The following is a 24921-nucleotide window of genomic DNA, read 5'->3' as shown; positions in this document are numbered from 1 at the left end:
CGGCGCGGCTCCGGTAGCACCAGAGAGGGGACGGGGGCGACGAACGGAGCGGCGGCGGCAGCGAGAAAAGGCGGAAACGGCGCCGTTTGCCGGTAAAAAAAAAAAAAAACCAAAACGGAAGAGATCCCAGAAATTCTCCGCCGGCCCGAGCGGCGGCGTGGGATTCGCTCTGGGGGTTGGCGCAGCCGCGGCGCGAGGGGGGCCCGAGGTGGCGGCGGGGGGGGGCGAGGGCCGGGACGCGGGAGCAGGGAGGGCGTGAGAAAGGAAAAGTTGGAAAAAAAAAATTGAAAAAAATTAGGAAAAAATTGAAAAAAAAAAAAAATTGGGAAAAATTGAAAAAAAAAAAAAAAGAAAATTAAAAAAAGAAAAAGAAATGGAAAAAAAAAAGAGGAGGGGGATAAAAGCCTTGACCCCAGTCCAGCGCCGACGCTTGTGCCGAAGCCGGAAAAAAAAATAAAGTTGAGGAGAAGACGGGGCGGTGGGAAGGCGCGGGAGAGCGGGAAGCGGCGCTGCGAGGGCGGAATTCCCCCGGGACTGCGCTCGCCGGGATTCGCGTCCCAAGCAGAACAAATCCCCTCCGGGCCGTAACCCGCAAGAAACCCCCCAAAAATATTAAACCACGCGGCCGGAACGCCGCTTTCCTCCCCAGTTTCCCTGTTTTCCAGCCGGGACGCTTCCCCTCCGGAGCGGAGGCCGCTGCGCGCGGCTCCGGCGTGGTTTTCCGAGGAGAAGCCGGATTGGATTGACCCATCCGCAGCGGGATGCCGCGGGCTCGTCGCTGCCGCGTCTCTTCCCGATTTTCCAGGGGGAAAGGCCGCGGTCCGGCCGCTCCCGCGCTCCGCGTCCTTCCCGATCCATCCCGGCCCCTCGCGCCGCGGGGAAAGGGCCGGAGCGGCCCGGGAAAAAGAGTCCGTTTGGGAATCGGGAGCCGCGGCGCTCCGCGTCGGCGCGAGGACCGGCTCCGTAACCATCCCGCCTGGGCCCGGCGGAGCCGAATTCCGCAGCGGAACCATCTCGTGCCGCGGACGCCTCGCTCCTTTTCCCGGCGTCCTCGGGGTCCCGCTCGCCCCTCGTGCCCCGCCACGCGCCGGGAAAGGCTCCCGGAACGCCGCCGCTTAAACTCCTCCGCGCAGAGCAGCCCCCCCTCCGTCTCCCCCCCCGTTAATTAAATAACGACCAGTGGCCGCGGCCGGTCCGTCAAATCTAATCGTCAATAAATAAACGAGCGCCGAGGGCGGGGGGGGGGCCGCTCAGACGGGCGCCAGCGAGCGCTCCGCGCCGGACGGCGGCTCGGGAACCCGCTGCGGGCCGAGCTGCGGCGCCGCGGGGGCCGAGGAGCGCGGGCAGCGGGGCGCGGCCGCCGCTCGGCAGCCCTCGGAGGGCGGCGCCGCGGGCTCCGGGGGCGACGGAGGGTTTTTGGGTGCTTCCCCTTGGCTGGCGGCGGCGGAGGGGGCGCCCAGGGCTTTGTCGCCCGGGCGGGACGGCGGCTCCGCGGCGCCGCTCTCGCCCTTGGCGCCCGGCGCCGGCCGCGGCTCCACCTGGTAGTAGAGCACGGGGCCATCGTTCAAGTAGGGCTGCGGCGCCTGCTCCGAGCCCTCGGCGAAGCAGAGCACGGAGGAGCCGGCCGGGATGAGGATGGGAGCGGCCAGAGCCGGGCACAATCCCTCCGGCACGGCCAGGGGTTCCTCCAGGATACAGACGCCCAGGCTCTCCACGCCGGAGCCGCTGCTGGAGTCTTCCTCGGCCTTCAGCCTCTCCAGCTCCTCCGCCGTTTGCAGGTGCATGACGGCCGTCTCGTTTTCCGCCATGAATTCCTGGAAGTCCTGCGTTTCGGCCGGCTGCGGGCCCAGCCAGCCGCTGGCGGAGCCGTGAGCGGCGGCGGCGGCCTCCTCCTCCTCCTCCTCCTCCTCCGGCGCCGGCGCCCGCCCACCCTGCCGCTTGTTCTCCAGCTCCAGCTTCATGATGGTGTGGAGGTAGTGAGTCCGCACGCGGATGGGGTTGAATTCGATGCGCCCCGCCATGTTCCCGCAGCCGTCCCGGGAGCAGCCGCAGGGGAAGGACATGCGATCCACCTGGCGGGGAGACGGAGACGTGGCAGCTCCCGCGTCCCGCGGGATCCCTCCCCGCAGCCTAAAATCCACCCCAGCGCTGCCCGACGTCAGGAATTCGGCGCTGGGGGAGATTCGCGCCCCCGGAGCGGCCCCAAAGCCAGCCGGAGCCGCGCCACGGCCCCTCCGGGAGCAGCCGGCACCCGAAGAGAAGCGTTCCGGCCGCGGGCCGACGCCCGGCGATCCGATTTCGGCTCCGGCGTCTCCTTCCCGGACTCACCTGGCATTTAATCCCCGCCTGGCTGCAGGCGCAGGCCTCGGGGTCGCAGTAGAGGCGGCAGTCGCAGCCGCACTCCTCCCGCGAGAGGCGGATGGCGCGCAGCTCCTGCTTCTCCTCGGCGTCGATGCGGTGGACGCCGGAAGCGCGGAGCAGGGCGCGGCGCCGTTTGGTGGGGAGGGGTTGGAGGAAGAAGTAATCGTCCACCTCCACGTTCTCCACGTCGATGTCGTCGTCCGAGACGTCCTCCAGCGTCAGCCCCTCCGCCTCCTCCGACTCCACCGTGCCGTTCTTGGTGAGCTGCGGGGCGGCGCGGCGGCGTCAGCGCCCCAACCGCCGCGGGACGGGGGATTTGCGACCCCCGTCCCCCCGCGGGGCCCGGCGCCGCGAGCCGACCCCTCGCGGACACGCAAACCCCACCCCCCCCGGCGTTTTTAGGAGAAAAAAGCGGGGAAAAATGAAATAATCCAAGAATTCCATGGCGGGCTCCGCAGAAGATCCCGTCGGGATGCATTGGGAAACAAGCAGAGCCGCCCCCGATCCCGATATTCCGCCGGCTGCCTCTTCCCAGACCGGAATTTCCAGCGGCACGGAGCCGGCGAGGTTGCGCCGACAGCTCAGAACCCGGCGCGGGCTGACGCCACCCGGCCAGACTCCCGAAAAAAAAAAAAAAAAAAAGGGATAAAAATAAATAAAAAGCAGGAATTTAGCGGGATAAATCCATCCCTAACGGATGCAAACGGCAGCCGGGATTTTTTCCGCCACGCTCAGGCTCCACGGCCCGGCTCGGCGCTTCCCGGCGGCGGCGTTCCGCCCGCGTTCCGCCCGCGTCGCGGGGCATTTCCCGGGCAGGTACCTTCATTTTCTTGGCGTGGAGCTTCTCCTCCTTGAGGTGCTCCCGCAGGATCTGGCGGTGGTTGACCTCCTGCTCCTGCGCGAACTCGCGCAGCGTGTAGCGGCGCACGGAGTCGTGGCGCTGGGCCATGCCCAGCGAGCTGCCGCCCTGACTGGGGACGCTGGTGAAGCCCTGGCGCCGCGCGAAGTAGTAGACGGTGACCTGGTCGAAGCGGACGTTCTTGGGGCGCGGGCGCTTCTGCCGCTTCAGGATGGAGGTGGCTGCGGCGCGGGGGCGGGGGGAGAGGGGCCGTCAGCAGCCGGAAACCCGGGCCGGGGGTCCCCCGTCCGCGCCGGGAAGCGGCTTTTCTGCCGGGAGGGGGACGGGAACGGGCCAGGACGGACGCCGGGAATTCCAGTTTGGGAGCCAGGCGCTGGAATCGCCGGAGTTTGGCACGGCGCGCGCTGGCGGGACTGGTTATAACTGGTTATACTGGTTATAACTGGGAATGATGGGGAGAGCAGGGCCGGCCCACAGCCAGGGCCTGGCGCTGATGGTGAGGGCAGCTGGAGGCCGGGAACGCGGACGCTCGTGCATGAACACGGACACGCACGTATGAACATGGACGCTCATGTATGAACATGGACATGCACATAGGAACACGGACACTCATATGAACACACAGCCATTCATGTATGAACACAGACACGCACGCATGAACACAGACACGCACGCATGAACACAGACACGCACGCATGAACACACAGCCATTCATGTATGAACACGGACGCTCACAGACACTCAAGTATGAACACAGGCACTCACGCATGAACACGGGCACTCACACACACTCACGCATGAACAGAGAGGCTCACGGACACTCATGTACAAACACGGACACTCATGTATGAACATGGCCACTGACATATGAACACGGCCACTCACGTATGAACACGGAGGCTCACGTATGATCATGGCCAGTCACGGACACTCACGTATGAACACGGCCACTCACGTATGAACACGGCCACTCACGGACACTCACGTATGACCACGGCCACTCACATATGAACACGGACACTCACGGACACTCACGTATGAACACGGCCACTCACGTATGAACACGGAGGCTCACAGACACTCACGTATGAACACGGCCACTCACGTATGAACACGGACACTCACGGACACTCACGTATGAACACGGCCACTCACGTATGAACACGGACACTCACGGCCACTCACGCATGACCACGGCCACTCACGCATGACCACGTACGACCAGGCGCGCCCGCGGCACTCACGCGTGAAGCCGGCGGAGCTGGCGGGGTTGACGCTGTCGCAGCTGTCGGCGCTGTCGCTGTTGGACACCTCGTCGTCCGAGTTGGAGCCGGCCGATCCCACCTCCGCCTCCTCCAGCCGCCGCTCCGCCCCGCCGCCGCCCCTCTCCATCGGGCCCCGCTCCGCATGGAACGCCGGCCGGCGGGCTCACCTGCGGAGAAGGCAAGGGAGAACGGCGTTGCGGATAAGCCGGGATCGCTCGGGATAACGCGCTCGATCCCTTCCTGAAAAAAAAAAAAAACGAAAATCCTGAGGGTTAAAATAATTCCGGGAGGCCGGAACCGCGAGAAGGGACGGGAATAACCCCCCCCGGTAGGTTTTTCCGGCGGGAGGCTCCGGCGTTTTCCCGCCCGCACGCTCCGCGGGGAAGGAAAGCCGGGAAGCGCTCGGGTGAGGGATTTTTGGGAGCCGATCCTGCGGCGGGAAGACCGGAGAGCATCACCCCTCGCGCTCCCGACGCTTCCGGGTCACGGCGACGCTTTCGGACGGATCCCTGGTCATTCCCATCCCCGTTCCCGGCGCGGGAAGCATCCCGGGACGCTGTGCCGATGATCCCGCGCCCACCCGGCTGCGCCTCCGGCCTCTCCGCTTTTCTGCTTCCCCGTTCCGTTCTCATGGCAACGCCAACAACCGGCTTCGGCAAAAAAAAAAAAAAAACCCCAACGCGGCAGCCAGCGGCATCCCTGCGGAACTCCGGGACAATTCCGGAGCGGATTCAACGCCGCTCATCCCACGCGCGATCCCGGGGGGAAAAGCGGAGGCGGAAAGCGTCGCTGCCGCCGCGTCCCCGCCCCCTCCGCCCCATTTCGCCGCCGCCGCGCCCCGTTTTCCGCGGCCAGGAGATTCCCGGCGGGCTCCTCCTCCGCACGCTCATCCCGCTCATCCGACTGCGCCGGCCTCGCTTGACGACGGAGATGATCAACGAGGAGAGGCTGCGCCGCGTCTCCCGCTCCGGCGGGGCGAGGATTTTCGGCACCGGGGTCGGGATCCGGGTGAATGCGAAGGATTTCAGGAGAGAGCGGGGCAGGGGTGCTGATCCCAGGCTCATCCCGCAGGGAACGCCGTTCCTCCTCGCCTCCGGAGCCAAAGACGCAGCCGGGAGAAGGAAAAATTCCCAAAAAATCATGCATCGGTGAACAACAGTGCGGGAAAAAAAAGTTAAAATCAACCAGGTGGAGGTTTTGTTCGGATTTTAAACGGAGATAAAGTCCTGGGGAGCGGATTTGGGAGCGGGAAAGGAAAAATCGGGATCAAATCCCGCGAGGAGGAATGGATTTGGGACAGGGGAAGGAAAAATCGGGCTCAAAATCCATCAGGAAGCGGCCATGCCGCCCCAATTCCTGTTTTTTCCGCTATTAAACCGCACGGAAAGGCGCTCAGCTGAAAATATCCAGGTTTTCCATGCCAGCCGGCGCTGGAATTGCCTTTGGGAGCGAGAGAGCCGGGAGCGGCGCGGTGACGGAGCCGGCCTGACCGCGACGCTCCGAGATCCGACGGGAAAACCCGCCGGCTCCAAGCTCGTCCGGGGTTGGTGACCGAGCCCAAATCCCGGCGAGGAGTTAACGCTGTAAAAAAGAAAATCCCAAAAAACTCCACGTTCCCGGTTTGCCGCTTCCCAGCGTTCCGGAGAGGAGGAAAAGCGGGATCTCCGCAGGGAGGGATGCTCCAACATTCCCAAAACTCGTTTGCCGACGGATCCGCCAACGATCCTCCATCCACGGCGGGCGCGGTGCCGGGCCGCTCCTCCGCCGCGGCTTCTCCGGGCGGAGCCGAGATCGCAATTCCGGAGGGACGAGCGGGTTTATTTCCAAAGATTTTTGTGATCCGTTGGATTTTCCGATGGCTCCCAAAAATCCCGCATGGATCGAGGGCTCTGGGCCCCAGCGCGAGATTTCCTCCTCGTGCTTGCTCCGCTCTGGAAGCCTCCAGCCGCAAATTTTTTTGGGAAGAGACCGGTTTAAGTGAAGTTTCCCATAAAAATCAGGAATGCGGGATTATTCCAGCAGCCGGCCGAGGAGAGGGCGGGAATGACGGGCGAGCGGGAAGGGAATAAATTCAAAATCACAGGGAGACCCCCGGGCGTCGGAGAAGCACGCCGGCCCCGTCCGGACCACGGCAATCCGGATACAGCCAGGAAAAAAATTGAGGAATAATGCAGGGAGCCCGTTTTATTCCGGAGCGGCGCTCGGCGTCTCCCGGGAAGGGAGCCGGGCTGCAATTCCTTACTCCCTCCGCCGCTCCCGGGATCCGGCCGGCTCTCGGCAGGGATTTCAGCAGGAAAACGTTTGACGTTCCGGGCGAAATCCACCCAAAACGGGGCTTCCCTCCGGCACCGGCCCCCAGCTCCGCTCGCTCCTTCCCAGCGGGATCAGGATTCCCGGGAACGACGCGGCGGCGGCGCTGCGGAGCACCCCTTGGCTCTGCGTGCAGAATAAACCCCCTTCCGAGCTTCCCGAAAAGCGGAAAAGCCCCGGAGCCCAATCCCGGGATGCACGGCAAAGCCGCGATGCCGGTGAGGACGTTGACGGCCGAGGGGAAGCAAATGGGAACCTTCGGAGAAGCCGGATCCCGACGGGATGGGGAGCGCCCGGAGCGGCAGAGGGGCTTGGCTTTCGGCTTGGCTCCGCTCGGGAAGCATCCGGCGCGCCGGAGCACGCGGCCGGACGCAGCGGAGCGCAGAAATCCCATTCCGAAGGAAAAGAAATGAAAAAAAATTCAGCTCGCGCTGGAAAACCGCTGTGGAATGAAACCGGGAGCCGGGAAAACTGGGCGGATCTGGGGCGCTTCCACCTGCCCAGCGCCCGGCACGGAGCACGGCGCTCCGTCGGATCCCGGCGTTATCCCAGGAATTAGGGCCGGAGCTCCAATCCAAGGGTAAATCGTTTCGAGACGGCACGGACGCGCCGCGTTCCGCAGTCTGGCTCGTTAGCAAATTAATCGCCGGGAGGCTTTCCCGCGGGATGCGGCCGTCGGATTCCGGGATTTTCCGGGATGCGGCGGCCGGTGGGCACGCCGGCGATCCGAGGTCGGCCTGCGTCGCTCCGTACGCCGGCGAGCGGCCGGCTCCGGGGTTTTTTACCCAAACGGCAGAAGATTCCAGTTCCTTTTCCAGGCCGGCGCTAACGAGGGCGGCTAACGAGGAAATCCCGGCTACGGCGCGGGAGCAATCGGCGGCGCAACGCGGGGGGGAAGGGTCGGGGCGTCCCGGAGCCCCCGATGCGCCGGAGGCCCTGGGGCGGGGGTCGGGGCGCGGGGGGAAAGGTGGGGCCGGAAAAATCCCGAAAATCCGCCCGCGGTGCCTCTGCCGTCAGCGGGAGCCGGAGAGCGGGCGCAGCTCCGCGCCGCGGCGCCGGAAAACGCCGCCGTCCAGAGACCCCGGCGGGGAGGAAGACCCCAAAGGCGAGGAAGACCCCGAAGGTGAGGGCAGAGGAAGACCCTGAAGATGAAGGCAGAGGGAGACCCCGAAGGCGAGGGCAGAGGAAGACCCTGAAGATGAAGGCAGAGGAAGACCCCAAGGGCAAGGGAGACCCTGAAGGTGAGGAAGACCCTGAAGATGAAGGCAGAGGGAGACCCCGAAGGTGAGGGAGACCTTGAAGGTGAGGAAGACCCCGCAGGCGAGGGCAGAGGAAGACCCCAAGGGCAAGGGAGACCCCGCAGGTGAGGAAGACCCCGCAGGTGAAGGCAGAGGGAGATCTCGAAGATGAGGAAGACCCCGAAGATGAAGGCACAGGGAGACCCCGCAGGTGAGGAAGACCCCACAGCTGAGGGCAGAGGAAGGCCGCGGCCGTCCTGCTGGCCCAGCTCCAGGCGAGCGCGGGGGTCTCCCGGCGGAATGGGGGGGGTCTCCCGGCGGAATGGGGGGGGTCTCCCGGCGGAATGGGGGGGTCTCCCGGCGGAACGCCGGCTCCGGCTGCTCTCCCGGGGGCCCAGGGCTCCGGGGGGCCGGGGGGGGGCAGGCAGGGGGGACCCCAGCCCCGGGGGGCGGCCCCGCGCCCGCGCAGGCCCCGGCTCCCACCGCCGGCAGCACCCCGAGCGGCGCAGCGAGGAGACGGCGTCCGGGCACCGCGGCCCAGCGGCACCGGCACCGCCGCCATCATCATCACCGTCATCATCATCACCGTCACCGTCATCACCGTCACCGCCATCACCGGCACGCGGCTCTCGGGGACACCCCCCCACCACAAGCACCCCCCAACCCCTACAGGGCCCTGCACCCACTACAGGGCCCCCATCCCCCCCAGCCCCCCGAATCCCCCCCAGCCCCCCCATCCCCCCAGCCCCCCCCGCTGTAAGCCTCTCCACCCCCTGCAGCCCCTCCCATCGCCTGCAGGCCCCCCACCCCCTGCAGCCCCCCCATTTTCTATAGGCCCCCATCCCCTACGGGCCCCCGCACCCTCTATAAACCCCCCCATGCCCTGTAGGCCCCTCTGCTGTAAGCCCCCCGTCCCCTACAGCCCCCCCGTCCCCTATAGCCCCCCCCATCCCCCAGAGCCCCCCGAGTCCCCCACAGGCCCCCCCGCTGTAAGCCTCTCCACCCCCTACAGCCCCCCCACCCCCTACACCTGTCTCCAGCTCTAAGCCCCCCCCATCTCCTACAGGGCCCTGCATCCCCCACAGCCCCCCCACCCCCCACAGCCCCCCCATCCCCCATAGACCCCCCTACACCCCACAGCCCCCCCATCCCCCATAGGCCCCTCCATCCCCCTACAGCCCCCCCATCCCCGCCAGCCCCCCCACCCCCCATCCCCTACAGACCCCCATCCCCCATAGGCCCCTCCACCCCCCCAGGCCCCCCCACCCCCTACAGCCCCCCCACCCCCTCCATCCCCCAGCCGCAGCCCCCCCCCCCAGCCGGCCGCGGCGGGAGGGGGGCAGCGCAGCGGGCCCCCCCTTTCCCCCCCCCCCCCCCGCCCCCCCACTCACCGGGTCCCCAGGGGCGGGGCCGGGCGGGGCGGGGGCGGCTCCCGGGGGCGCGCGGGGGGCCGGGGGCGCGCGCAGACCCGCCCCGCCGCCGCTCGCCGACAACAATGGGGCCGCGGGCGCTGCGCCGCCCCTTAAGTACCCCGCGTCACGTGACGGGGGGGCCGCCCGCCCCGCCACCGCCCCGCCGCGCGAGGCACGCCGGGAAAGCGAGTCCGGCCGCGGGGCACGCTGGGAAATGTAGTCCCGGCGGGGGAGCAGGCCCAAATCGGGGCCTTGGGGGGGGCTTCACCCCGCCCCCATCCAGGGGTGGGGAGGGGCCTGAAGGAGATGGGGGGACGGGGTGGGGCGGCGCCCCAAAACCCCCTCGGGGTGGTGGGGGGGCGCCCCAGGCTGCATATCCCCCCCCCGGGTTCCGTGGAAACGCAGGCGGAGGGCGAGGGGCTGGCGGAGATTTGCGGGGCGGAGGAGTCTAGACAGGAGATTAGCGCGGCTGGACGCAGCAGGACGGGGCCCAAAGCGCCTTATTTTCGGGATAAGGGACCCCGCTGCGCTGTGGGGGTGCAGGGGGGGCTGCCCTCGGCCTCCCCGCGAAGGCCGCAAGCCCCCCGCTCCATCATCTTCCTCTCGCCGGGGTCCCGCTGAACGGGGACGGCCCCAACCAGCGCCCCCGCTTCGCTTTTCCCCCCTCCCCATCTTCCATGGGACCCTCGCGCTCACCTCGGCTCGCCGGCCCCTCCGCCGCGCTCCTCCCCAGGAGAGCCGTGGCGCTTCCCGGCCGGATTAGGGATTAACGGAGTTATTAACTAATAAGCAGGGCAAATTATGGGATTAAAAATCCTCTTCCTCTTCATCCCCCTCGCCCCGACCCCTTCCTCTCCCCCCTTGTTTCCAGCCGGCAACAGGGGCCAGAGGAAGGACCGGGCCGCGTTGCTACCCCATCCCTTCTCCTCCCAAATCCCTTTCCCGGCATTTTTCCCCATCCAACAGCTCAAAATCAGCCGCGCGCATCCAAGCGAGGAGACCGAGCGGCCTCCTCCTCCTCCTCGCTGCTGAAATTCGGGCCCCCGAATTCACGCGGTGCTGGGAGAACCAGCCCGGGCGGGGACGATCCCGGATATTTCCCAGTATCAACCTCTGGATTCTCCAGTTCCTCGCCCCCCCAGCGTCGGGGAGGCCATTTGGGGGTCGAGGGGGAAGCGACGTCACCGCCCTCACGCTGGATCTCGCCGCAGCATCGTTTAAAAATTAAGAGCCCTGCTCTACGGCGGATTTCTTCCCCTATTTTTGGCTGCGAAGCTCCTCGGGCAGCGCCGCCGGGCATCTCGGTCTCTCCCGGGGGATCGGGATCCACCACCGGCACCGTTTCCATCCCGGAAAGCCGCGCGGAGGCACTTTTGTCACCAGAAACTCCAACGGCGCTGGATAACCCTCGGAACTCGCCGTCTGCCGCCGCCCCCGCGCGCGCAGGGATAGAAAACGAGGCAGCGGGCGGCCATCACTCGGAATTCTCAGCACAGAGCGCGAAGTTTTTTTGTTTTTCTCCCCAAAACACGCAGAAAAGAATCCCGCAGGCCAAGCCAGTTAGCGATTTCTTTATGCAGCTCCGCTGCGCTCCGCGTTTTGCTCCGGCTTTACGCGACCCGCTCCGTACACAAAATTCCTTGCGACCTCACGCTCGCGAGGGAAGAAGGGCGGCACCCGCGCGCACGCGGCCGACGCCGTTTTCGGGGTGGGCGCAGGAAAAGGAAGTCACCGCCCTTGTCTAACAGACGCGTCGTGATATTAAATGAAAGCTTAAGAAAAAAAAAAAAAATCTTTTCCGAAAACCCCTCGCAGCCGCGGCCCACGGCTCCGTGGGCACAGCGCGCCGCGGATTCGGGACCCGCTCCGCTCGGCACGCGCCCCAGGGCCGGCTGGCTTTCCCGGTCCAGTTCAATCCGCGTCCTCTCGCCAGTCTGCGAGCGACGCCTCTCAGAAAAGCAGAGCACGCCTGCCGCAGGGAGAATTAAAAAAAAAAAAAAGCCCCCAGGCAGCTTTTTAGGTCCCAACGGCGAATTTTTTTTTTTACCGAGAGCTACGTGAGAGCGCGACCGGGGAACTCCAAGCCTCAGAGCTCCAGGAATTAAGCAGCGCGCGACCGTCCACGGCCGTTTGGGCGCTGTCAGAGCAAGGAGGTCCCCCGCGAGAAATTCGGCGGAGTAACCGACGGCTTGGGGTCTTTCCAGAGGGTGCCCGGGAGTTTCCGGATCTCCGCTCGTGTCCTTGTGCCGGAAGCGAAGGGTCTTCACGCGCGACGAGAGGACGGCGGGCGCTCCTCAGCCCGTCCCCTCCTATTTCAGGATGATGTGGTAGCTGTCGGTGGTTTCGGCTGGAAAGGAAACAACGCTGGGGAGCCGCTCGCAGGGAACCCGCGGGGCTGAGCGGATCCGCCGCCAAGGGAGATCCGAGACGGAGCCCCCGGGGCAGCTACGCACCTTTCATGGTGTCCAGAACGAAACAGGATTCGTCTTGGAAGTTCTGGATCATCTGGAAGAAAGCCAGGAAAGGCAGCTGAGCACGAGGCGGGATTTCAACACCGCAGACGCGCTTCCCGGCCCAAAGCGACGGCGCCTCGGCGACGGGCGCGGAGTTAAAGTGCCGAAAGGGCCAGGAGCCGCTCCGGGAGGCAGGAGAGGCACCGGCCATCAAGATTTATTCCTTCCTCTCCAGAGCCGAAAATCCGAACCAAGCCGGAAACCATCGGATTCAGGGATTCCTCTCCGGGCAACTCCCCTCCCTGGTTTTACAGCGGAGGTGGAAGAAACCCGAGCGGAAAGGAGAGCGCGCACGTGGCGCGGGCCGGCGCAGGGAGAGCTGCTCGCGTCGGAGAAACCCCGAGCGCCAACATCTCCGGCTCTACACGCTTCAGCGACCAACCCCGCCCCGCCGGAACGCGGAGGCGATGGAGCAGGGCCCTTTCCGAAGGCGGGCGCGGGGGAATCCGTTCCCTGGCTCCCGCGCAGCCTTCGTCACGTTTAGGATTTTTCTTCAGCGCAGCTCAGAGCGCAAACGAGCCGCGAAGCAGCCGGAGCGACCCCGCGCAGAGGCCGTTACCTCGTCGCTGATCAGCACGTGGATCCCGGTCGGGCCTTGCTTGTAGATCTGGCTGATCTGCTGGGAGGAGATGCTGAAGAGCTGCGCCAGCTTCTCCGTCAGCTCCAGCGCCGTCAGCTCCTCCAGGTAAATCGCGTGGTACACTGCAAAGCCAACGGCGTCACAGCTCGGCGCCGATCGCCGCACCCCAGCGCCGCGCGCGCGCCGGCCCAGGGAGCGGGACGCTCGGAGGAGCGCCGGAAAGGCGCCAATGCAGGAACGTCGCACCGCGGCGCGTCTTGGGCGTCTGCCCTCGCGACGCGGCTGCGGCGCGCCCCGACCCCTCAGCAACTCGGTTGTCACCGCTCTCCAGCCACGCTCGCTGTATTTACGCAGTCCTTGCCCCAAAAAACCTTCTGCTTCTGACCACCAGCAGCGTTTTGCAGCGTTCCTGCCGGTTTTCAACCCCCGCGGGACGGAAACGCCGCCCCAGCGCCTCCCCAGTTCCCCCACTCCCCCGAGGCGGGTGCCGGGGGAGGCGAAAGGACGCGAATTGGAGCAGGGCAAGGGAAGGACGAGCCCTCCGGCTCGCGCCGCTCCGATCCCGGAGGCGGAGAAACCACCGCCCGGCCGCTCCGCAAATGTAGGTCGCTCGTCGTCGCCTGGGCAATGCCGGATTCTCGCAGGAGCCGCCGTTCGGCAGCTCCCAGCCGGCAAGGGGAGAAAAAATAAATCAATCAGCTGGGTGGGAGCAGGGCAGGGGGGGTTCGCCGCCACCTTTCGGCACCGTCACCCAAGGGGAGCGCGCACGACCCCTCGGTTCGGGCGCAGAGCCGAACAGCAGCGGCCAACGCGAGGCGCAGCAGCTGAAAACAAAAACCGCGGAGCTTCTCCGAGCCGTTGTGCTGGCGACCCGAGCGGCCCCGGCTGCGAGAGGAGCCCTTCGCCAGCCCAAAAATCTGCGGGGCAGTGGCGCGGGGACGAGGCTGGGAACAGCTCCCGCCACATCCCTGCTGGTTTTCTCCCCGCTCAGCCCGCGTGTCCCCACGCGCAGCTTTCGAAACCCTTACCAAAAAAAGTACTGGTCACGGCGTCCCCGTCCTCGTGTTTCTGCTGGAGGTCCCGCAGCTGCTGGGACTCCTGGCAGACGTAGATGGTCAGTCTGGGCCGCACCATCCTGGGGACGGAGCGGCGAACGTCAGCGCCTTTGCGCCAGGGCGCCTCCGGCTCCCCACGCTTCGCCAGCGCTCCTCCCTCCCCCAGTATTCCCGGCAGGAGAAGAGGAGGTGGACCAGTTCATCGCGAAGCAAACCTATCACGGTTTTGGGAGAAGGGGACGCGGTGCTAACTGGTTACCCAGCGGCTAAACTGGAGGGTTCGCTCCCGAGGACCGAGCTCCCTCGTAAACGCACGCTCCTCCTCCTTCCAGTCTAACTTCCCAGCGCAAAAGCCGGCGGCGGCGGAACGTTAACGCTCCGGAACGCTCCCCGCCCGCGCAGCTCTTGCTGCCCTGCGTCGGAGAGCCGGTGCCGATGCTTCCCTGTTCCTTCCCGCCTGGATACGGCCCACCCCGCGCCTCAGCGCCTTCCAAAACGCTGCGGCTCAGCCGGGAGCTCAGGTAAACAGCGGTCCCCGCTTCCGCAGGGAAAGGCGCAAGGGAATATCGCTTTTCCGGGAAGGGAATTCCACCGAGAGGCCGGTCAGAGGACAGAGCCGGCTCGTGGCTGGATTCTCCGACACTCAAAGAGCGAGATCATCTCTAACGCTTCTCTCCCACACGGATTTTCCTCCCTAAATTGTGTCCGGAGCCGTGACCCTGCCGGCTCAGTGATCGAGTTTAACCGGAGGGGGTTCAGGAAGGCTAACGGAACCCCGTTCTCTCTCCCAGGACGAGCCAAGCCGACGGGCCGAACCAACGTACCGGCCTTTCAGCGCGTTGAAGAGCCGGATGCCGTCCGCGGGGCCGCAGATTTGGATGACGTCTTCCCTGGTCAGCTTCAGTAAGTCTGCACCTAGGGTTTTACGAATCCAAAGGAGAGAAAGTCACGTAATCCAGCCCAAAACGTCCAGCCCCCGCTCCCTCCCCCAGCTCCCCCTTTCTCAAATTGCTTTTGCCTTCCCCTAGAAGGACGCTCGCAAGATTTCTGTATTTAATTTTTTTTTTTCCCCAGACTGGTTTGGCCAGAGCGCGTTTCGGTACGACCCTGCGCCCCACGTTATCGTTTACGGCCACCCAGCGCCTCGCTGACCCTGGATAATGGCGACCAGATCGGCAGGGAAGGAGAGGAAAATAAACGCCAGGAATTTGTTTACACGCGGCGCCTTCCCCCTAGAGCAGCGTTTCTCGGCTGGTTTTAGGATCGGAGGGCGCTGTGAGCTCTCGAGCGAGTTCCCCGCTGTTTTGCCAGGTGAGAAACGAAGAACACAGCTTTCAGAGCGCCACGTTTTATCGCGTTCCAAAAAAAAAAAAAAAAACCCATTTATATTTGCAACGTAACACAAAGACAGCCTCAGGAGCAAGAGGAGGCCGAGCGACCGGGCGCAGAGAAGAGACGGGGGACGCCGTGACCTACCTGAGAAATTCCTGAAAAGCCGAGAAAAAGTGGAGAAGCGGTTGCGGTGCAGCCACTGCTGGGCCTCTTGCGGCGTGCTGGTGGGCAGGAGGTTCTGCAAGGCAGGAGAGGAAGAGTCACGGCCTTGGAAGCGACGCGGAGGCGTTCCCACCCCGGAACGAGCGCGGTCAGGGTTTATAACGACAATAAACGGAGAGCTGAGCGCGGCAGGCTCCCAGCGCGCGATGAAGGCTGCAGCCTGGACAGGTTTGGGTTTAAAAGGCAGAGGGACACAGAGGAAGAGAAGGAAGCGAAGGGAAAAGCACGGAAAGGTCGCGGCGAGCTGCGGAAAGCTTGCTCGCAGCTCCGCGTCGTCGTGCTGGACGTTTCTCGCCCCTTTTTTTCTGAGGGGGGGTTAAAAAGAAGCGAGAACCCCCGAAGAGGTTCAACTGGAGCGGTCTCTCCCCAGAAAAACCGCAGCCACCCACCGCTCCGTCCCCAAACCCCGCTCGCCGACCCGCGCCCCGTCCCTACCGCGAGCTCCGAGGGGTGACTTACGTCTGCGATCGGAGGGGGCGGCTCGGGCTGGTGGTTTGGGGAGCCGTTGCTGGTGGCGAGGGAAAAAGAGGCAGAGAGAGTGGAACGGGAGGTGAGCGCCGCTCTGCCCCTTCCGGGACGGGATCCCGGCCGGCAGCACCCTCCGCGTCCCGAAACCCAGAGCGCCGAAACGCAGGGAAATTGCGAAAAGCACACCACTTCGTGAGAGTGACCGGCCCACGCCGGGGTGTTAACGCGACGGGGAAGGGGCCGGCCGCCGAACCCCCGATCAAACGCGCCCGGGATTTCGCCGCGCGAGAGCCGAGCTGCGCGGCAGCCGGGGAGGTGGCAGCGCTCGGCTTCGGGGTTTTAATTTGATTTTCGCGCCACTGACGCGGCCTCTTGGGCTGCTTCCACCTCCCCGCGCACCCCGGGACCGGGTCCTTCCTCTGCGCCAGCTCAGCCACGAGGATCTGCGGCGCGGGGCTGGAAATGGAAAGCCAGGCAGCGCCTTCTCCAACCTCACCCTTCGCCGATGGAAAAGCTGCTGTGGGAACTGTTGAAGCCGGGGGACGGAGCGTTGTTGACGTAGGTGATCTCAGGCCAGGGAGAACACTGCAAAGGAAAAGCCAGGAGAGTGAGAGGATCGCCCTGACGGAGCGCGCGCGCGCTCTGGGTAGCGGCTGTTTGCTAACAGGCTGCAAAACGGAATTAAGGAATAAAGGAGGGGATTAAGAGGAGCCGCGCCGACTCGCTGCAGACGGGCACCGAGCTCGGATTTCGCGATTCTTAAAAGGCCCAAAGCCAAACGCGGCGAGATCGGGGATCGAACCCACCGCGCTGGCAGCGGGCTGGCACGCACAGCGCTCCCCGCGCCCCTGCGCTGCGAGGCAGGCAGCGGCTTGAGCCTGGATCGGGCACGGAGGAGCGTTCCCAAATTGAGCCGGGGCGGGACGAGGGCTCGCAGGGCTGATCTCTCGGACCACGGCATCTTAACAGAGCGACGCTTTCCACCAGCACAGGGAGGAAGCGACGGGGTTTTCTGCCCGCTCACGGCCTCAGCGGCCGGCCGCCACACGGGCAAAACGACGAGGGCAGGGATCCGTCCCGAGGGAGCCGGGCGGGAACCTCACGGAGCTCAGCCAGGCCAAGGGCGGGGTCCTGCCCGGGGGTGGGGGCGATCCCGGGACAAATCCCGGTGGGGGATGGAGGGATGGGGAGCAGGGGCCGGGAAAACCGGACGCGAGCCGGCCACGCGCGCTCGCCGCCCAGAAACCGCCCGCGCCCCGCGCTGCGTCCGGCTCTGGAGCCCCCAGCGTCGGGAGGACGCGGAGCTGGTGGAGAGGGGCCGGAGGAGGCCACGCAGATGCTGAGAGGGCTGGAGCAGCTCTGCTGTGAGGCCGGGCTGGGAGAGCTGGGGCTGCTCAGCCTGGAGAAGAGGAGGCTCCGGGGAGAGCTGAGAGCGGCTCCCAGTGCCCAAAGGGGGCTGCAGGAAAGGTGGGGAGAGACTCTTCAGCAGGGCCTGCTGGGACAGGACGAGGGGGGATGGTTTTAAACTGGGAGAGGGGAGATTCAGACTGGATATAAGGAATATTTGACGCTGAGGGTGGTGGAGCACCTCGCAGGCTGCCCAGAGAGGCGGTGGATGCCCCATCCCTGGAAACATTCCAGGCCAGGTTGGCCGGGGCTCTGAGCGATCTGATCCGGTTGGAGATGTCCCTGCTCCTGGCAGGGCGGTTGGACTGGGTGGGCTTTGAAGGTCCCTTCCAACCCAAACCCTCCTGGGATTCTGCGATTGCAGGGAGAGGTACAAATCTTTCGTCAGCTGCTCCATCCCAGCCTCACAGCAGAACAGCCGGCTCCTCGCCGCCCGCGAGCCGCGTTTCACTAAAACGACGCGCGAAGGAGCGCCCCACCTCCGTGAGTATCGTCGTCTCGTAGGAGGGCTGGTATTTCTCCTTCTCGTGAGGCGTTCGCTTCTCCATCTTCTCCCTGTCCGTCTTCTGCTTCCGGTCGGCTCCTTTGGGCTGGAAAAGAGATATTCCCGTCAGAACGGCAGCAGGGAAGGGCGGCAGACGCAGGACAGATGCGCAAGGAACGCCAGGAGCGGGGAAGGCGAAGCGGCCGTCCGCTCACCCGCTCGGCGCTTTACAGAGGGAAAAGGAGAAGGGCTGCGACTCCGCACGGGGAATTGCCCGCGGCGACAGCGCCCCTTCAACAACAACCCCAACGTCCCGAACTTCCTACACCCCTAAACGTTTTTGGGAAGAAACTTCCGGCTCGCAGGGGACAGAGGCCACTTTCTGGTGTCACGTATCTGAGCTGCGCCTTCCGCCCCTCGCAGGGGCGGCGTTTCGGCGGCACAAGCGGCGCGGGAACGCGAGAGCGCTCAGTCACGCCCGCGCCTTCGCCGCGACCCTGAAAAGCCGTGCACGAGGTGAAGACGATTTTATTCGGTGCCTTTATCGAACGCTCAGAGCGTGGGGAAAGCGGCGAGAAAGAGCGCACCGTTACACCCAGCAGAGCCATCCCAGCGCTCCCCGCGGCAGAACCCTGGAAGAAATTCCCTCAAAACCTTGGCGGCGCGCGCCTGCACCCGCAGCCGGAAGGAATTTGGCCTCGGCGGAGCAGCACGGGCAGAACTGAACTACCCCCGCGCCGCGCTGAGCAGCGCCTGACCCGCCGGGTTCTGCCGGGAAAACCTGACGGCCGCTCTTATCTCTCCACGGTCGACGCCGTCGGTTCCGGCAGCCGGAAAGGATCCGCGCCGCAGACACCGAGGAGCGCGGGCCCTCGGCAGCTGTTCCGAAAGCACCGAAACGCTCCCAGCTTTGGGGGGAGAACGGGAAGAGCGGGAGTCCGGAGCACGGCCACCCGCAAAGGACACGCCGCGGCGAACGGGTCTGACGCAGGCGCAAAGAAACGCGCGCGCGGCGTGGAGTCTGCCGGATCATCGGAGGCAGATGGAGCACGAGCAAGAGGTAATAACAAGGCTCCGTGGCGGATCTCCCGAGCGGAGAAGAGTCGGGATTGAGCGCGGGAGGTTTCAGAGCCAACGCACCCCGTGCTCTCCCCGCGCGCTGCTCCTGGCCCACCGCTTTTGCAGCCTCAACGGCATCCGGACTCGACCGGGAGAGAGGAACCAGGGAGACAAGGGCGACACAGGACCGGAGGGACCCAGTGGCGCTCACTGGGGCTGCGGCGCGAACCGGGACCGACTCCCGGTTCGTTTCCTAGCGGGAGAGGCCACGGACGGGCCGAGGTACCTTGAAGACCTTGATCTGGCAGCTGGCGGAGTGCAGGTGCTCCGTGTACTCCCCGTTCTCGTTCTCCTTGAAGGTGTCGATCTGCACCCGGAAGGGCACCCCCTTCTCCCCTCCGTGCTTCCGCATGGTGAACTCCGTGCTGATGCAGTGAACCTGCGGGAAGGGAAGGCATCCCGCCGTCCGTAACTCCCGCCGCAAGCTCCCCGCTCCCCTCGGGACAGCGCTCGCGGGACGGGCGGCCCGGAGCCACCTTCTTCCGATCGTTTTTGCCACCTCGTGAGGTCAGGAGCCAGCCCCGCATCAGCAGGGCAGGGAGCTCGGCCCCGCCAGCCTCCGCGCGCCGCGGCCCGTTTATTCCAGGCGGGACGGCCGCGTTTCCAAGAGGCATTTTAGGTTTCGGCAGCCGGCGGGGCGCAGAAAAGCGTCTGAGCGGGATGGAGACCCAGATCCCGAATCCAGGGGACCTGAGCGACCCCAAAAAGGTGTCAGACAACTTGTCGGCGGTCAGCTGTGCCTGCTGAGGCAGGGGGCAGGGTGGATTTTAGCTGACGTCCTCCTACCGCTGGAGCACTTCAGAGCTCCAAGCCCAAAAGGCATCTCTTTCCCACTCGGAAAGCTTTTATTTTTCCGCCTGACCCCCCCGCAACGGGAGTTTCCCCGCTGGTTTTTACCTGGATAAACACCGAAGTCCTCTTTGAAGGATCCCACAGGAACTCCACCGTGTTGAGCTGCGTCGGGTTTGCCCTCGGGTCGATGATGCCCACGGACATCGGGATATCTGCAGGGGCACGCGCGCGGAGAAGGAGACGGGAGAGATTCAGAGGGAACGCCGGGAAGCACCAACCACGGCTCTCCAAGCGCGGAATCGCCCCGGCGCTTCGTCCCTTCAAGCCAAGGGACCGGGAGCGCGGCCGGAGGCTCCTCCGGCACCCGCGGCCCGGCCGGGGCGCTCGGCGGGGACTCACCGATGTCCAGTATCCTGTCGCCGGGCCTGTTCCACCGCCAGCCCTCCAGCTGCTGGTGCTCCGTGTACTGCAGCCGCCGGTCGTGAAACACCACGCGGAATATGCTCTGGAGGGGAGAGAGACAGCCCGTGCCCGCCGCCGCGCCGGGAACGCCGCCGGCCTCCAAGCTGCCAGGCGTTTCCCGGTCCCAGAGGGGAGCGGAGCAGCATGGAGGCTTCGGGAAGAAGCCAAAGCCACACAAAAAAAAAAAAAAAAATGCCCAAACGGGGCAGGAACGTGGCGGCCGCGGCTCGGCCGTCCTCAACACGAAGCCGTCGCCTCTTGGCTCGGCCCCCGTTGGGCTCAGCGAGGTGGGAGAACGGTAAAAGGGAAAAACCATCCCGCACGCAAGACAGGCCGACCCCACGCGCGGCCACGGAGGCTCCGGCAGGACGAGACCGCGCCGGCTGCTCCCCGCGGCACGGCACGGCGCCGGCCGGACCCGCGCTCTCCGCTTACCTTTACCAGCTTCCCGTTGATCTCCGGCAGCTCCCCGATTTTCCTGTTGTCCAGCATCCGGATTTCATAGGATTGCCCTGGGAGAAAAGAAGGCGAGGGCGCCTCACGCTCAGCCAGGCGATTCCCGCCGCCGCCGCAGGCCGCGAGGCGAAGGAAGCGCCGCTTCCCAACGGGAGCGACCTGAGGTTTACTCTCAAGGCGCTTTTCGTTCCAAAAAGCAGAATTTTCTTTTTTTTTTGGGGGGGGGGGGGGGGGCGTTTCCCTCACCTTGGTTGAGATAGGTGAGCGTCTCGTCGTGGAGCTTGACGGCGGGGGAGGTGGCGGCGCACAGCACGTACTGGAAAGGCAGAATCTTGTTCTCGTTTTCGGGAGGCAAACTCGATTCCTCCTGCTTGAAGATGGGCAGGGCGAGGACGTCGCTGCAAAGAGATTTGGCAGACGGATTCATTTCGGCTCCGGCTCCGGAGAGACGGTGAATTTGGGGTTTCATTCCTCCCCCGAGGAAGAGCTCTGAGTGTTTTTTTAGTTCAAAAAAAAAAAAAACCCGCACGTACCCAGCGCCGTGGATGAACAGAAAGAACCCTGGGAGGGTTGCGCCCCTGCCCAGGACGGGGAACGGCCCCGGTCCCCGAGGCATCGGGACAGCTTCGCCGCGAACGCGCGGCACCCGAGCACCCTCCCGGCGCTCCGGTTGTACCAGAGGCGTTAGGCGGGAGCTCCGCGCTCAGGGTTTAGCGCTGCTCGGGACCGCACTACGCGGTCGCTCGCTCACTGCCCCCACCCTCCGAGGGAGCAGGGAGAGAGGATATACGGAAAAGGCTCCAGGTTTGGGATAAGGACGGGGAGAGATCCTTAAAGTCACCGTCAGCGTCTTCACGTCTCCTCATTTTTTTTGTAATTTTTCCCCTTCTTAAATCCGTTATCGCGGAGGCGTTAGCAGGGAACATCCTGCCACCCATCGGCTCGGCCCTGGCCAGCAGCGGGTCCGTCCCGGGCCCGGTCAAGCCCACCAACCACACCAAAACCTTGGCTCTCTGCGTTCCACGGCAAACCCGGACGCTGTTCCGTACTCGCGGGGATGGAGCCGCTCGCACCGCGGGGAAGCGCAGCGGCGAAGCACCGAGCCCCGAGGCCAAACCAAGCCGCCTGCCCCTCCTGTTGCAGGCTCCGGGCTGGCTGGAGCGCGCGGAAGGAGTTAAATTCTCTTTTTTTTTTTTTTTTTTTCCTTTTGGTTGAACATTAAAAACCTTTCCCAAGGGAAAACTGGATTTATCCGGCCAAATCCCAGCTCCCACCCTACCAGGGGCTTAACCCCTCGGTCTCGAGAGGCCCAGCACCCGCCCCGCCTCCAGCAACGCCGATCGCGCCGCCCCAGCGCGAGCAGGAGAGCGCGGCCCTGCCCAAATCCCAACTTTCCGCCGTTGCAGCGGCCGCCGGCTTGGCCACGAGCGCCCGGGCCGAGCCCTCCGCTCGTTCCGACGTCGTTCCGCGTCCGCGCTGTAACGGGGGCAGCTTCGCGCGTTGCGGGATGCAATAAAACGTTAAATGTTTTTAGAGACAGCTCGGCGATAAAGCAGCTCGGCCGCTCCTGGGCCTGGCATCCTTCCGGCCACATCCCCACAACGCCCGGCGCGGCCAGACCCCGTGGGTTTTTCTTTAGACGAACGCACGCGCGGTGCCGCCTGCGCCAAAGGCACCTGGAACTCCCGGTTCCCTTAAAATCAAGGAATATTTCACCGCGCGATTTAACGGATTCTGGGGGGAAGGCGCTTGACTTCAGGCCTGCGGTTCTGGGGCGGGAGAGAATCTCCTGGAAAAGCGGGGCAAAAAAAAAAATAATGACAGAAAAACTCCAGGGATGGAAGCGCTCAGCCAACGCCTGACTATCGCTCTCCGGAAAACCTAAATCCGGGGAACAACGGCAACGCCAAGAATTCGGATGCGTTGACAAACGCAAAGCACAATCCCACCGCGCAACTCGAGCAGGAAAAAGCTCCCGGCCCCAGCGCCGACCCTCGCCGCCGGCCACCACCTACCAGCGCTCGTTCGCGAGGCGGTAACGTGCCGCTGCCATAGGGAGATGGGATGGAAGCGGGAAATCCTCGCGGAGAAAGCAGGGAAAAGCCGCAAACGCCCTCAAAACCCGACGAAACCTCTCCCGTCTTCCCGCGAGGCGGAGAGCAAATGTCAGATGTCAGGACGGGCCGGGCGGCGCGCTCACCTTCGGGGGCTCGCGCTCTATTTACGGGTCAAGAAAAAGTCTCCGAAAAAGAGAGTCGGGTTTCAGCGAGCGCGGCTGGAGCTCCGAGCCCCTTCGCGGCGGCGACAGCGGCACGGAAAAGCTCGGCAGGCGACACCGCGCAGAGCCGCGGCCTCGGGACGCCTCTTGCTCAAACCTCTGGCGCCGAAAACCGGCGCCCGCCTGGGTGCGGTGAAGGCCGCGAGCGCTTCGACGCCTGGAGCTTCCCAAGATTTTCTCGCGCAAGCCGAAACTTCGAGCACAGGCGACGGGTTTTAGCCGGAGGGAGGCGAGCCGGCCGCTACGACGATCCGCGCCGCCTTCGCCCGGCCTCTGCGAGAGGAGAGCGTTTGCGCGCGGACCCTTCGCCCGAGAAGAAGGGGAAAGGGAGGAGAAGGAGCTTCGGGGCTTGGTGACTCCCCTCCAAAGCGAAGCCGGGCTCGCCCTGCGCTCGTTAAACTGGAAACTCGTTCTCTCCCTCCTCATCAGAGGTAACGAAGGGGGACTCTCTCCTCCGAAACGCTGCCGGTCGCAGCGCCCGCCACGGACACCTCAGAGCATTTATCTGAGCTCCTTCTGGCCGCATCTCCGGGCCGGAGGGAAAGCCGGAACAGCTTCCTCCGGCTTCGCGCCTCCGAGGCGGCTTTTCCCCGAGGATCTCAGCTGCCTCCTCCGGCTGCAGGCTGTCCCGGCTCCCCGGATTCTCTCCGGTTCCTCGTCCCGGAGGGCTTCACCTCAGCCCCACGCCTCGCTTCGGCGCCCAGCTCCTGCTCGGGTCCGCGGGGAGGGATCCGCCTCGCCCTCCCTCCTCGCTTCCAGCCCAGGGGAACGCCAGGAGGAAAACGAGCGGAAGAGAAGTGGCAAAAACCTAAGAAAGCTCTCACCCCAAATCACACCGAGGCAGCTCTCTCGCAGACGGCGCTGGATCCGCATCGGAGAGCGGCGGCGGGGAAACGCGTGGCCGCGTGCAGACCCTGTCCCGTCCAACGCCTCGTCCGTGAGCTGCGCTTCCCCGCTCCCAGAACCGGGGCCTCAGCGCGTCTCGGACGTCCAGCGCGCCGCACCGCGTCGGCATCGCCGAGCGGCTGGACGCCGGAGCCGGGACGGCGGAGCGGCGAAGCAAGCCGGAGCACGGGCCACGTACCTGCGTGACGCGCTTGGAGCGTCCCACGCTACGGGGTCCCGGTCCCCGTCGCTGCTGCTCGTGCCTTCGACCCCGCGGGGGTCTCGCCCCTCTCCTTCGCTCCCGCTTTAGCGCCAGAGGCAGGACGGAGCCGGTCTGACCCAAAAACCCCACGCCTGCGTCCCCCCGGGCGGGTAATTCGGGGCAAAGCACCGCTCCTGCGGCGATGGCCGTCCGAAGCGAGCGCCCACGCGCTCTTGGCACCAGCGGCGCAGGAGCCGCGTGGCTCGGCCGCCGGAGCCGCACCTCGAGGGCATCGAGAGGCCGAAGCCGTGAGCGGCGTGGGGGGTTCGCAGCCCCTCTCTCCACAAACGCCTTCCCACCGAGCCCCCCAAGAGGGGCTCTTCGCAACTGCGACCCCCGTCCCAACTCCCACCGCGTCCCAAGCTCCGGAATGGCTCGGCGAGTTGGCGAGCAGCTCGGTTTCCCGTTTTTCGGCGCGTTTTGGGGCTCTCGGCGCGCTGCCGGCCCTCCGGGGTGCCCGGCCCCGCTGCAGGACCCCTCAGGGCGGCCGGAGCCCCCCCACCTACCTCATGCTGTAGGCCCCGGCGCCCAGCTCCTGGCCGATACCGGACAGGCTGGCGTCGAAGTCCTGCACCAGCCCGGACTCGATCACCTCGTCCGCCAGCGGCAGCTTCAGGGCCCAGGCCATGCTCGCCCCGCCGGCCGAGGGGGCGGCGACCCCCGGCGCAGGAGGGCAGCGGCGACGGGGGGCGGCGGGGGGGGGCTCAACCCCCCGCTCCCCGCTTCTCCCTGGGGCACGCCCCGCTTTTTGGGGGTCCCTCTCCTCGGGGGGGGGGGCGAACCCCCTAACCCGTTGCTATGAGGACTCGACCCCAAATCCGCCCCCCCCCCCCCCAGCACGGGGCCGCGCAGCCCCCCCAGACGCCCCCTCCGCAGACCCCCGACCCCTTCCCAAGGGGCTGCACCCCCACGGGGGACCCCGAGCCCTGCTGCCCCCCCCCGCCCCGAGGGGCTGCACCCCCCCGGGCCCCGCTGACCGCCCCGCCGGGAGCCCCCGGCCGCGCGCCCCTCAAAATGGAGGCGGCGATGCCCCGCACCCCCCCGCCCCCACGGCTGGGTGGAGAGAAGGCCCCGCCCCCCCCGCCGCCATCAGCCAATGGGAAGCGGGCGACGCGCAGCGGCGGGCAGCCAATGGAAAGCTTCGGCGCCCGGCCCGCCGCG

General features: G+C 65.7%; 2 protein-coding genes across 2 annotated transcripts; both read right to left on the bottom strand.

Moving 5' to 3' along the window:
* Positions 1–1188: 1188 nt before the first annotated feature.
* Positions 1189–9554, bottom strand: CSRNP2 (cysteine and serine rich nuclear protein 2). Its single transcript, XM_086768894.1, has 5 exons — positions 9425–9554; positions 4465–4652; positions 3182–3441; positions 2329–2625; positions 1189–2072 (listed from the first exon to the last, which is right to left on the bottom strand). The coding sequence occupies exons 2-5, from the start codon at positions 4610–4612 to the stop codon at positions 1251–1253; spliced, it is 1527 nt and encodes a 508-aa protein (XP_086625020.1). The 5' UTR covers positions 4613–4652; positions 9425–9554; the 3' UTR covers positions 1189–1250.
* Positions 9555–11000: 1446 nt separating this feature from the next.
* On the bottom strand, positions 11001–24528 carry TFCP2 (transcription factor CP2). The gene is made up of 15 exons (XM_086768895.1): positions 24267–24528; positions 20582–20733; positions 20315–20391; positions 19817–19922; positions 19523–19629; positions 18852–19004; positions 17502–17612; positions 16112–16200; positions 15607–15655; positions 15070–15163; positions 14418–14508; positions 13567–13673; positions 12518–12660; positions 11899–11950; positions 11001–11792 (listed from the first exon to the last, which is right to left on the bottom strand). The coding sequence occupies exons 1-15, from the start codon at positions 24386–24388 to the stop codon at positions 11755–11757; spliced, it is 1491 nt and encodes a 496-aa protein (XP_086625021.1). The 5' UTR covers positions 24389–24528; the 3' UTR covers positions 11001–11754.
* Positions 24529–24921: the final 393 nt, after the last annotated feature.

The sequence above is a fragment of the Chlamydotis macqueenii genome, chromosome 29, assembly GCF_036417535.1.
Source record: "Chlamydotis macqueenii isolate bChlMac1 chromosome 29, bChlMac1.mat, whole genome shotgun sequence".
NCBI classification, from domain to species: domain Eukaryota; kingdom Metazoa; phylum Chordata; class Aves; order Otidiformes; family Otididae; genus Chlamydotis; species Chlamydotis macqueenii.
The sequence above is the reverse complement of the archived record's forward strand: the minus strand, read 5'-3'. Positions and strand labels throughout refer to the sequence as shown.

Coding starts and splice junctions, on each gene's coding strand:
- CSRNP2 (XM_086768894.1), bottom strand. CDS start 4,612: ATGGAGAGGGGCGGCGGCGGGGCGGAGCGGCGGCTGGAGGAGGCGGAG. Junction 2,626..3,181: donor TCCACGCCAAGAAAATGAAG/GTACCTGCCCGG, acceptor GCCGCCCCGCAG/CTCACCAAGAACGGCACGGT. Junction 2,073..2,328: donor AGGCGGGGATTAAATGCCAG/GTGAGTCCGGGA, acceptor TCTCCCCGCCAG/GTGGATCGCATGTCCTTCCC.
- TFCP2 (XM_086768895.1), bottom strand. CDS start 24,388: ATGGCCTGGGCCCTGAAGCTGCCGCTGGCGGACGAGGTGATCGAGTCC. Junction 16,201..17,501: donor AGACGACGATACTCACGGAG/GTGGGGCGCTCC, acceptor TTTCCTTTGCAG/TGTTCTCCCTGGCCTGAGAT. Junction 15,164..15,606: donor CGCCCCCTCCGATCGCAGAC/GTAAGTCACCCC, acceptor CCTGCCTTGCAG/AACCTCCTGCCCACCAGCAC.